The 12,330-nt window shown below is 39.3% G+C and overlaps 3 protein-coding genes across 8 annotated transcripts; 1 reads left to right on the plus strand and 2 right to left on the minus strand.

The window, feature by feature from the left end:
• Positions 1-223: 223 nt before the first annotated feature.
• LOC122093421 (probable disease resistance protein At1g61300) lies at positions 224-9,535 on the minus strand. 3 transcript variants are annotated; one of them, XM_042663776.1, is made up of 4 exons: positions 8,215-9,535; positions 6,577-8,130; positions 5,128-5,230; positions 224-691 (listed from the first exon to the last, which is right to left on the minus strand). In XM_042663776.1, the coding sequence occupies exons 1-3, from the start codon at positions 9,394-9,396 to the stop codon at positions 5,171-5,173; spliced, it is 2,796 nt and encodes a 931-aa protein (XP_042519710.1). In that variant the 5' UTR covers positions 9,397-9,535; the 3' UTR covers positions 224-691; positions 5,128-5,170. The 3 variants fall into 3 exon arrangements, with proteins under 3 accessions (XP_042519710.1, XP_042519718.1, XP_042519704.1); XM_042663784.1 differs by having other exon boundaries at positions 6,577-7,496; positions 7,926-9,534; XM_042663770.1 differs by having other exon boundaries at positions 6,577-9,534.
• On the minus strand, positions 2,743-3,312 carry LOC122093936 (subtilisin-like protease SBT1.5). Its single transcript, XM_042664499.1, has 2 exons — positions 3,281-3,312; positions 2,743-3,160 (listed from the first exon to the last, which is right to left on the minus strand). Exons 1-2 carry the CDS (start codon positions 3,310-3,312, stop codon positions 2,743-2,745), a joined length of 450 nt encoding a protein of 149 aa, XP_042520433.1.
• LOC122093440 lies at positions 3,728-5,117 on the plus strand. Of its 4 annotated transcripts, XM_042663794.1 has the most exons (4): positions 3,728-3,809; positions 3,894-4,042; positions 4,299-4,577; positions 4,687-5,117. In XM_042663794.1, exons 2-4 carry the CDS (start codon positions 4,017-4,019, stop codon positions 4,886-4,888), a joined length of 507 nt encoding a protein of 168 aa, XP_042519728.1. In that variant the 5' UTR covers positions 3,728-3,809; positions 3,894-4,016; the 3' UTR covers positions 4,889-5,117. The 4 variants fall into 4 exon arrangements, 1 of the variants encoding a protein (XP_042519728.1); XR_006144451.1 differs by having other exon boundaries at positions 3,732-4,383; positions 4,512-4,577; XR_006144453.1 differs by having other exon boundaries at positions 3,732-4,042; positions 4,299-4,383; positions 4,512-5,117.
• Positions 9,536-12,330: the final 2,795 nt, after the last annotated feature.

Here is a 12,330-nt window from a genome sequence, read left to right on the forward strand (position 1 = left end):
TAGCTTATCCAACAATATTTTTCCTAGGGTTGGTGACCGCCAAACATATCAGTAGTGTTGCTATGACTACTACAAAGCTCATCAATCTAGAATGTTTTCACTTTGATGTGAATAAAAATTTTCGCAAATTCATTTGACAACCCAACGAAGTATGCAAAAAATATAAAATCTTAACTGATTAGAAAGAAGTGTCACCCAAATATGAAGGTTTTTTTATCATCCGTACACATTCTAGCTCAGATCATTTTTAATTCTTTAAAGTCAACACTTACACTTATGAAGGCAAGAACAGGACCAACCCTAAGACAACTTGACCAATTTCAATCATCACATAAATATTACATGACTATTCAAAAAAAAAAAAACTGAAAAGCCTCTTACTGAGCTTATTGTGACTAGATCAATGAAAGCTTCCAACAAAACACCTCTACTTATCAATTAACTTACTCATATCCCTATGCTCCCTTCACTCTCTTAAATTCTCAAACCCACAATCTCCCAAATCCAAATTCATACATATCACTCAACACTCATCAGTCAAGCACCACAACAACAATATACTCAACAAGAGTCATGGCACGTTTGCACCTTCTTCATTCTTAAATGCCATATCATATTTTCAGTGACATTCTCGGCCCATGTTAATAATAATCTCCTACTCAAATTGAGGATGGCCTGTCCATTTTGGAACCTGTGGTTGCACAATCAAATTTATTGAGTCTTGTAAAACCACAAGCACAAAGAGTAAGCCAAGATAGAACTTCATAAATAACTTGACAGCAGGAAATATAGTAAATATGTTGTGATCTTTACATCTATTGAATATAAATTTAGATATCTAATAAAATATGGTAAACCATATTAGATGGCTTTATGGCCATATCCAATACTATAATGAAATTTTGTGGCATATAAGCAGATCCCACGAATAACAAAGATGAAGGGGAGTAAGAACGTAAGGTTATTTTTGCCATAAAGTAGTGGAGAGAGAGAGAGAGAGAGAGAGAGAGAAATTTTTATTATTATTAAATTTTAAAATAAAGTTAAGAGGCAGTTTTATACACAATCGCGCATAAAACTTTTTGCAAAAATTATGTTAATAATAATCTATCAAAGTACCAAACAAAACATCACTATACAACCCATCTCGGTATTACCTTAAAAAACATACAACCCATCTCAATTTTATCCCAACTAAATGGGATCAGTTACATGGGTTCACGGGATTAAAAAAAAAAAAATTGGTGACATCTCACTCACGAACAATCTGCAACACGGATCTTAGCATTTCTGGTAGCTCTATTAGATGTCATACTTAGGTGAAAATTTAATTTTTATATATTTCTTCTTACTAACTTTTCAATGATCATTTTTTTCTTGCCCCTAATCATTTTCACTCCAAACAAAAAATCATTTGCACTTATAATTCTAAAAATACTAAATACCAGGCTGGCTTAGGGCTCGGCTCTACACCAAAATTTCCAAGCCCAAGCCCACTCAAACACAGAAGTACTGGTTGTGCCACTAGATATGGATGCGGCTCCTCTCCTTATCCTCAATCGTCCATGTTTCTATTAAAAACGAAAAAAGTCCACGTCTTGCCAGGTCTATCTGCGTATTTAACACGTGTATATAACGCATCCAACGTGTCATATTTTGCCCAGAAAAAACCACCCATCGTCGGTACTAACCCATACTTGAGTGGATCAAAATCCTCTGTTTTTTCCATCCATATTTTTCCTTGTTTTGCTACCTGCAGAACGCGACATGTGGACAATAAGGAGACCAACGGTCAAGATTGGGTGAGGATTATTACATCCGATACGTTGGTCTTAAAATTGTCCACGTGTCGCGTTCTGCAGGTAGCAAAACAAGGAAAAACAGGGATGAGAAAAACAGATGATTATTTTCCTACCTGAGTGCCATGTCTTTGGATAAAAATCCTCTGTTGTTCTAATCGTCTGTTTTTCCATGTTTTGCTAGGTGCAGAATGCGACACGTGGATGATGCATCACCAACGATCAAGATGATATATGTTGGTTGAGGCTACCAAAACCGGGTTTTCTCCTTGTGAACCAGACCAAGAAGTTGCACTCAGTCTCTTGTAAAAGTCTTTTCTTCTCCATTTTCTCTTCTACTATCGTCCTGAAAAGGTTTTGAATGATCTGGATTGAACAACAGCGGAGAAGAAGAAAGAGCTAACAAACCATGAGCATCGGCGTTGTCGTTGAGGAAAGCTTCTGCTTCAAAGAGGAGACCCAGCTAACAGTACTCAAGACGTCTCACTTCTTCCCCGGCGACGGTTTCGCCGTTTACGACACCAAAGGAAAGGTCATTTTCCAGGTAGACTCTTACGGCCCCGATTCTCGACTCAAAGACGAACTCGTTTCCTCCTCTCTTCTTCTTCTTCTTCTTCTTCTTCCTCGGGGCTAGTAACTACATACTTTCCATCAGACCAGGCCAGCGAGCCGCTCGTCATGGTTGAGCTCCCAGGGGAAAGCTTGACGGGCGTGGCCTTTACCCTCACCAAAAAGCTCAGCTTTTGACCCACTCTCCTGAATATCAGCTTCTCAGGCTGCACCGTCACCGTGGTCCCACTCGGAGGCTTCACCATTAATTCATAGACCGATTTAGGTTCCCCCACGTTCGTCACCGTCCTGATGAAGTGTGTCGACATCCTCGTTCGCCTTGGCTCCTGCGGCTTCTGCTCCGTTCCGTCGCCCAACTGCTGGAATACCACTGTCAACGATGGGTAGTTAAGTCCGAAGGCAAACCCGACGGCCCTATCCCCTCATGCCAAGCTGCCAGTATGTTCAATCCCGGTGCTATCACGTCTGGTTTCAGTATCTCCGGTGACTCCGGGTTTGGCCCTCTGGCTGAGAACGATGCCACCACTGGGGCCGACTGGACCCCCAGACGGGTTCCCCTGAAGGTGATCGTCACCGTCGCCCGTCCCTTCTCGCCATTCTTAGTTCCACTGTTGGCCGCGCTGATGTATCTTCGTATCTCATCGCCCCCGGAAGCCCCGACTGCGGTTGCCGGCAACACGTGGCAGTCGGCCACCAAACCTTCACCATCGAAGACGCCGTTGGCCAATATCATCCCAACCCCGCCAGCCTTCCTCACCACGTCCCCTTTGGCAGCTCTGGAGTTGATCCCTCTGGTAGAGAAGAGGAAACGGATTTTAAGGGAATGAGAGAGATAACAGAGAGTGAACAACAAGAAGAGAGGAGGAAACGGGTTGGGTTGGGTCATACAAATCTCGATTTGGTTCACAAACCTCAACCTGGTTTTGGTAGCCTCAATCAACATATATCATCTTGACCGTTGGTGATGCATCATCCACATGTCGCGTTCTGCACCTAGCAAAACATGGAAAAACAGACGATTAGAACAACAGAGGATTTTTATCCCATGTCTTTACCCATATGAGATTGCTGTTTTGACCTATGCTGCACTCCTCTTCCATTTCCTCTCCCAAACTGCCAGGGTAGAAATCGTCTGAAATTCTCATCTCGTACAATTCCATACAATTCCACCCTAAACGACTGACACGTGTAAATATTCCATATCTACGGTTCAGATTAATCAACCATAATACAATGTTAATTAACCATAATACAATCTGAACTGTAGATATGGAATATTTACACGTGTCAGCCATTTAGGGTGGAATTGTATAGAATTGTACAAGATGAGAATTTCAGACGATTTCTACCTAAACTGCCAAGACCAAGAGCTTCTCCTTCTTCTACCCATCTGAGACATTCGAACGGAGAAGCCGACGCCGATGATCGCAGGCAACCTAGGTAAAATCCTCAACTGCCGATCTCTTCTCTTCCATTCGCTTCTCTCCTAAACTGCCGAGATCGAGATCTTCTACCCATCTACAGAGGCGTGGTTTTGCTTCAAAGAGGAGAAGGAGGTGCGGAGGTGCAGTCGTGCCGAAACCGAGAACTTCTACCTGTGGTCAGTGCTCTGGTTTTGCTTCACAGAGGTAAAACCCCCTTGAAGACATGGAAAAAAACACCTTAAAACTCAGGTATGAAAGACATGACGCTTTATTCACTACTTTTTTTTTTTTTTTTTTTTTAATGAGAGACATGGCGCCCCATTCCCATTTCTGGCAACCCTTCTTCGTCCCCAATCCCCCAAGAGTCCTCCACCACCGCTGAAAGAATGAAAGAAAATCTCCTAATCCCAAAATTTCTAAAGTTCTAAGACCAGACCAGAGAATCTTCTATGTCTGCATCACTGCTCGGCTCTCGAATCATTCCGGAAACAACCAACAATTGCAGGTGCCATCACCGCAAGGGCTACAACAGCAAAACCATAATGTGCGCCTGCATCGACAACTCCTGCTACGATTCTGATTGGACCCAGGTCGTCAATCGTTTTCTTAACAATTATGTTTACTTCTCCAGACCCAGTTTCCCCGGTCTCGTCACTTGTTCTCCTCTCACTCATCAAGAAAAGAACACCTCTGCCTCCGTTGACGCCGTTGAATACAGGGATGATGTGACGTGGTTGAAGGCGCGAGAAGAAGCTCAGCGCGATATGGAGCAAGAACCCATCTTGTGTGGCTGCTATTTCTGCTCAATTCCCATTTCTGCTAGATACTTACTGATCTTTGAGCCTATTAAATTCTAATTTACTTATACCTCTATCTATTGTCATCTTTGGTAGTTTCCAGTTTGGGAGAGAAGAGATCGGAAGAGAAGAGTTGCAGGATATGTTAGAGGAGAAATCTCAGATGGGTAAGGATGTGGCGCTCGGGTATGGGTTAATAGTGAAGATGGGTGATTTTTTCTGGGCAAAGGATGATAGCCGTTGGATCCGTTATGATAATGTGTCAAATGCTCAACCTGGTCAAGAGATGGGCGATTGAGCCGGATACCACCCGTATCCAGAACAGGCATTTGTTACTTCATGCTAGAAAGAACTTTAATGGTTGTATAGAAACGTATAACCTTATAGTGAAAAGAGCTTCGTTAGATGGGAACAAAAAAAAATTAGAAGGAAAGGAAGATTTAGTGCTAAAAATGTAGAATGTATAGAATAACATTAAAACTCAGTACAAAAGACGAAAAAAACTTTTATAATGGTGGAGGATATAAAGAGTCATACCTGACACTTAAGATGAAGTTAACCTTTCTTCTTATTTTTCTTCTTACTCCTCCTCATCATCATCATCATCATCATCATCATCTTTTTCTCTTTCTTTTTCTTCCTGCATGGACAAAATTCTATAATTATAGGGGAGATTATTGGGTTTCCATATGCTATGTGATAATATGAGAGAGAGAGAGAGGGAGAGACTTGAAAGGCTTTGAGACCTAGTTGGGAAAAAACTTGAGTCAATAAATAAGTATTCGGAGATAAGAAATGGTCAAGGTTAAAACAACTATAATAGATTAAAGAAGGGCATATTGTCAAGTGACGGAGTGATATGTTAATGTTAGATACAGAGTTGACTGGTCTGTCAAGAATCTTGATATCCTGTAAGTATAAAAAAAAAAAACATAAAGTGATATATCCTATTAATTTTTAAATAAAACAAATAACTAAAAAAAATATACGGAATGGGGATAAGGTGAGGTTCATATTTTGGGAAACTAATTCCTCTATATGAAATTTAACATGTGAAGAATTAATTAAAAAAAAAAAAAAATGTGAAGATTAGAAAATGGGACTAACATGTTGAACAAGAGCTATAAGTCATGTACATATTTTTCATTAATCAAGTTTCAGTCCAAAATGAATATGTAATGTGGGTCAAAAGTGCATTTAAAATTAGAGAACAAAATTATCAAAATGTTGAAGAGGTTAGTGGAAGTTTTGTAATATTCTGCAACTTTGGATGCCCTTGGCCTACCTTGCATGCTCAATTTTGTGCTTGAATTTGAGTAATGATAGTGGTGAGTTTTCTCTATAAAATTGACATATTCAAATTCTTTGTGAAATAAACTAGATGGTCAGAACTTACAAGAATATATATATATATATATATTTGTTAGATCAAACACTAAGAAGCACGAATAATAAAGAGACAATAGATCTGTACGACACAGAGATTTAACAAGGTTCACACACCAGGGTGGTGTGCTACATCCTCAGGTGAAGAAGAAGATTCACTATGCAAAAGAGAGATTTACACCCTAGCAGGAGCGAGGAAAAACTTGCCCTGAAACCCTAGCTGCGTGAAAACCCTAGAATACGATGACTTTCTCAACAAGCAACAGTACATTATATATATTCCAAAATCGTGGATCGACCCATCGGGTCGCGGTTGATCCGGTCGAACCATACCGTGGGGGCTACGCCCCCGCATCCCCATACGAGATCAGTGATGGGCTCCGGGCTTGGGCCTATCGGCCCAACCCCTTTGCTTACATCACAGATCTCAGAAAAATTCCCATTCGGGTCGCCACCAAAATATGTCGGATCGGGTCAATCTTCAAAACGGGTCAAAAATTTGAGACAAACTTAACAATATTTATCCAACTTTAAGTAGATCATTAGGAGAGAATTAAGAAACCTAATAATAAAGTGGTTGAAATAGAATTCATTTTTTACCTGATCTCTCTTTTCCTTACGATACTTTTCTGTCATCTGGCTGTCGGTTTCATCATTTAAGGATATATCTGCACGATGGGCTCCAAATGGGGGTCTCCTCAACTTAGGACAAAGATAAACATGCGCTCCTTCTGCTGCAGAGAGAGATGGCCACTTCATCAAATCTAGATGCTGATGGTTGTTGCATATGGCTGTCAATTCTGGTAGCTCACACAACCTCATTTCCTTTAAACTTGGAAATGCATTGCTCAATATTTCCATGTCCTCATCATCATCATCTGATACTATAAGGTTCACCAATTGAGGACATTGATATACATGTAAAGACTTCAACTTTTTTAGCTGACATGTTACACCACTAGTGAAAAGAACCTCTAGGTTGGGGCATTCTTGTATTGTGATACGTCCCAGATTAGTAAAGCTGCTTTCAGCTGATTGTGAAATCCTACTACACAATTGCTTGAGATCTGGACAATTTCGTATAGTTAGGTTACTATAGCCACAAGCTGGAACCCATGTCAAACCATTACATGATATGAATTTCACCGTTCTATTCAAGTGTCGAGAGCCTTCTAGAAGTAGTAGGTCCGGCAAAGTTGAAGGATCAATATCACAATTCTGCAGGTGTAAACAAACTATGCTTTTAGCTAAGGGCTTCAACCAATGGGAAACCTTCACTCCTTTTATTTTGGCCTCTGGAATTCTGATAATTGAAGTCAAGCGAAGAGCCAATAAGGACCCCAATTCCATTATGCCGTTGGTAGACCATTTTAAACTGCTTCCATCAGTGTACAACTCCTCTAGCTTATGCAATCCAGATAACACCCCACGTGGTATCCTCTTAAGCTGGGTAGTGTAGCTGATGTTGAGATGCCTTAAATTTTTCAACTTCTTCATCTCCTTTGGTAGCTTTGTTAACCCTGTGCAACAACTCAAATCTAAGAATATGAGCTGAGCCAACATTCCGATTTCTCGTGGTAATTCTTTTAGGTTAACACAACATTCTAAGCACAATGAACGAAGGTTGACAAGATGGCATATTGAAGGTGGCAAAAATTTTAAATCAGAACAACGGTTCAAATCCAGTATTCGGAGTGCAGGCATTTGCTCCAAGAAGTGTACTTGGGGGATCTCTTTAATAATACATCCTCCAAGGAGCAATGTTTGCAGCTGTGGACATTTATCTGGCAGTTGAGGTAAAGACTCTATCTGATTCCACATTAATGAAATCTTAGTTGCTTTGCCCCATTCTGAGGCATCAGGTGCCTTTGTTATTCCAGATCTTGCCTTTGCAATGAACTTGGAGTATTGGTACTTATTCAATGTAGTCGGAGATGTGATCCACATACCTAATTCATACATCACATCATGCATTCTACCATGTCCATTGTTAGCGTGCTCAAATATGGATGAACTTTGAAGCTTTCCAACCAAAACATCAACTTTATTTCTCATATCTTCAAGTCGATGCATTTCATCACACAGAGTTTCTTCACCAATGGCAAAATTATATAAGAAGTATTTCCCAATGGATCCTCCACCCTGGTTCCAATCCTTAGGAAATAAACAGCAATAGAGGAAGAGGGATTGTTGGATTGGTTCCAATTTTTCAAAACTAAACATGAGTTTTGAAAATACCTCTTTTTCTATACCTTCGAGACTCGAATTTGATTGTTGCTCCAATTCACGAATGGCATCTTTCCATTGTCCTTCCGTTTCCCGTGTTGACATTGTGCCTCCAATAACAATGATCGCCAAAGGTAATCCACCACACTTTTTAAGAACCTCCTTGGCAATGGGTTCTATTGTTGGTTCAGAAGTAATATCTTCACCAACTTTTTGGACAAAGAGTTCCCATGCTTCGTCTTCTCCTAATTTGTTCACTTGAATTGATCTAAGAGATTTTTTGGCTGCAAAAGGGATCACAAACCTTGTAACCACATCTTTTGATCTAGATGAGATTAATAATTTGCAACCATTCTCCTTCTTGGGTGCCAGAATGCAGATTTCAGTAAGATCAAAGGGCTCCCACATGTCGTCTAGTATCAACATATACTTCATTGTTTCGGAAAGACGACACAATTTTTCTCTTAAATCGTTCTCATCTTGGCAATCTTTCAGATTCAAGCCCAACCCTTTTGCTATTTCCTCTCGTATTTCTGAGAACTTTGGTGTGGATGACACAGTAGTGAAAATGACGGAATCGAAGTGCTCGGTCTGTCGAAAGTGCTCATAGACGTGTCGAAGGAGTGTCGTTTTGCCGATGCCGCCCATACCGTACAACCCAACAACAACATGCCTATCGTCAACCACCGCATCGATCATCTCTTGCTTCAGTTTCTCTGTTCTTGTTTGGCCCTCTATAGAAACGGTGTCCAGCTTCTTCCCTTTGTGCGAAGTAGAAGCCGTCGCAGTCCAACCAGATTTTGGCTCTGCTTCATACAACCCCTCAACAACTTCCTTGAGTTTCAATGCTTTCTTGCTGAGCTGATAGCCTGACCAGCAGAAGCAGTACCTTTGACATGCTCCACTACTCCTTCGCTCATCATACTCAGTTCGTAGGGTTTCGGCATTTGATAGAGCATTATTGACTTCACCGAACCAGCTATCTGCCTCTGCTGATGCTTCGACCCCTTGTTGCTTCTTCTCTTCTTCTACTTTTCCTCGTTCGCTGTCTCTCCTTCCAGCCAAGAAAATTGTTCTCTGTCTTAGTTCTTCAATGTTCTCCCCAAGGTTTCGTAACACCTGAAACCTAACTCTGATTGGATCGATTACATATGTGGGAATCCATCCTACCGTCGAGTTTATGATGGTATCCATGATGAGAGAGAGAGAGAGAGAGTTCTGCAAATTACAGGAGGCAAGAACTTCTTGATATCAAACTGATACAAACATATCTATTTTGAGGAACTTCAATGGAATAAAAAGGTCAGCGGCTACAAACATTATTGCCTCCAACTAAGAGCTCCACTACTCTCTTTTTTTTATTATCTTTTTTATTTTTTTTATGGAAAGCTCCGCTACTCTTTGTCCTATCCAAAACTTTTTTATGGTAGGATGTTCTATCCAAAACAGAGATAATGTTGTTTAAACATGGTTCGTTACCGACACATTAAGTTTATGAGATAATGTTGTTTAAACATGGTTAGTTACCGACACATTAAATTTATGGGTAAGAGATCTGCAGCCTGGTAGAGTGACCTGCACTGCCAGCACAAGACCAATGAGAGTGTACTAAGAGGTATCAACATAAAAGAAATATTTTTATTTCACTGAGATGGGACGATAAATTTAATTAGGCATTGTTTGATAACGTTTTAGAAACCTGTTTTTTCATTTTTCTGTGTTTAAAAACGAAAAAACACCACAAAAACTATTTGATAAATCTGTTTCGTTTCACCTGTTTTTTTAAATATAAATAGAAATTTATGTTTATTTCTGTGTCTAATAACCGGTTTGACGAAACAAATAAAACTTATTTTTCCATTTCTTGGAACAACTTGTGAGCCAAAAGATCGATAGATCCCCAATGAAAAGTTGCGTCTTCCAACCTAGCATTTACCTTCTCTTGGTGGTTTTTGAAAATTTGAAGATTTTCCAAGGAAACAAGAAAGAATACACTAAATTTTTGCATTGTTAGTGGAAGTCGTAAATTCATTTCATTGCTAGGAAATGAAGTTTGATTTTCCCAGCAAAAATGTATACTAACTCAAAGAATTTATCTAACCCTACTCAATTTGAGAAATAAGAATATCTAACATCAAAAATTAGTTTTTATTTTTAGAAATTCAAAAATTTATTAAATCATTTTTAGTTTTTAAATACAAAAATAGTAAAAACGTTATCAGACGGTATCTAAGACCTGTGTTGGATGTAGGGACCAGCCAGCGTTTAAACTTTCAATATCCCTCAAATATAATTGTTTATGCATTATGTAATTAAGAAGCTTTAATTAAAAAAAATAACTCAAAAAGTAGAGATTAATTCCCTAAAACTCAAAATGTAAAGGAGACGTGCTTTTCACTCACCCAATAATATTACGTGTCTTCCCGTGAATTGAGAAGAAATAAAGGAAGATAGACCAATCAGTGGGATCTCTTTAACGGAGGATCTCCACTCCCTAAAGAAAACAAAAAAGGAAAAAATTCAAAAAGTAAACACTGATACCCTGAAGTCAAAAAGTTAAGAATACGGTCCTTTTCACTCACCCACAAAATCACGTGTCTTCACGTTGATTGAATCGGGTTTGGTTTTTATGCCGATATAAACCGATGGACGATGATATCGGTTTTTATTTTGGAGATTCCTAAAAGGTAGGCATCAGCACATGGGCCAAACATTGATACCCTGAAGTCAAAAAGTTAAGAACACGGTCCTTTTCACTCACCCACAAAATCACGTGTCTTCACGTTGATTGAATCGGGTTTGGTTTTTATGCCGATATAAACCGATGGACGATGATATCGGTTTTTATTTTGGAGATTCCTAAAAGGTATGCATCAGCACATGGGCCAAAGGGTATTGAAAATTTTTGCTATTACCTAGATGCCCTTTAGTAAATACATCCTCCATTGACATTTAAAGAAATAGAATAATTTTACTTTCCCTTAGATCTTGTTTGTTCAGAGGAGAGTTTGGGGTGAGAATGTATGATTACTAGGTCACACATATTGGTAGGGTTAAAGGTAGGAAAAGTAAAGTTGGAGAAAAGTTGAATTTTTCCACCCTAACCTTGTTTGATTAGTAAGTACATACCTGTGAGAAAGAAAGAACGAAGGGTTGAAGAAAGAGAGTAATTCATTGCAATGACTTCCCATCCTACAAAGTCCTTTAGAAGGGGATGGGGTGAAAACTACATCAGTAGTCATAGCCAGGAAAGCTCATCTCCAAATGTTGTTTAGAGTATTTATCACCCCATTATATTCACACACATGACTTTTACCATACTTTTGGGAAATAAGTATAACTCTCCCACCCCTTAAATCTCACCCCATCAAAGTCCCCCCTAAACAAACGAGCCCTTAAGGTTCACAAATACCCTTCTAGCTATAGTTGTTCACTAAAATGTCTTTTAAAATTCTGTTTCTTTGGCTACCTTGAATGGTTGCAATTTAGGCAACAGTTAAATTTCATTCCAATGGGAGTACATGAGAAGCATCAATAGGGGTGGAATTTTTGTCTCTCATGATGAGTGGGGCAATCATTTTACTCTCCTCTTTGTTGGGGCATAGGGGTCATGCTGTTCTAACAGGCTTCTTTTTCTCTTTTTTATTTTATTTTATTTTATTTTATTTTATTTTATCTTTTCTAAGGGGAAAATGATCTCTACCCAATCACATTACAATAACCCTCTCACAAGGCGTCGCGAAATGATGCTCCTAGCCCTTGGGTAGATAGCCATGCATGTTACCCGGCTCAGGCGCTAGCATGAAGGCTAGGCAACTTGTTGCAAACCTTTCCCCCTTTTTTCCTAATTTTTTATGTGACATATTTTCTTTATGTATGAGAGTGTGCCCTAGTGCCCAAACACAAGGTGTGTAAAATGACCACTATATTTCTCCTAGTCAATGCCCGAGAGAGTTCTCTCATTAATTGGGGTGTTGGCGCATAAATCACACTCCAAAAAATATTTTCCCAATTTTTAAATTCCATTCGATACTGTCTATCACGAGTTCATGGCTTTAGGTATCAAAACTCTTTTACCAAAAAAATAAAATATTATCAAACCATGCAAACCTTTTTTTTTTTTTTTTT

Source organism: Macadamia integrifolia, chromosome 2 (assembly GCF_013358625.1).
Source record: "Macadamia integrifolia cultivar HAES 741 chromosome 2, SCU_Mint_v3, whole genome shotgun sequence".
NCBI classification, from domain to species: domain Eukaryota; kingdom Viridiplantae; phylum Streptophyta; class Magnoliopsida; order Proteales; family Proteaceae; genus Macadamia; species Macadamia integrifolia.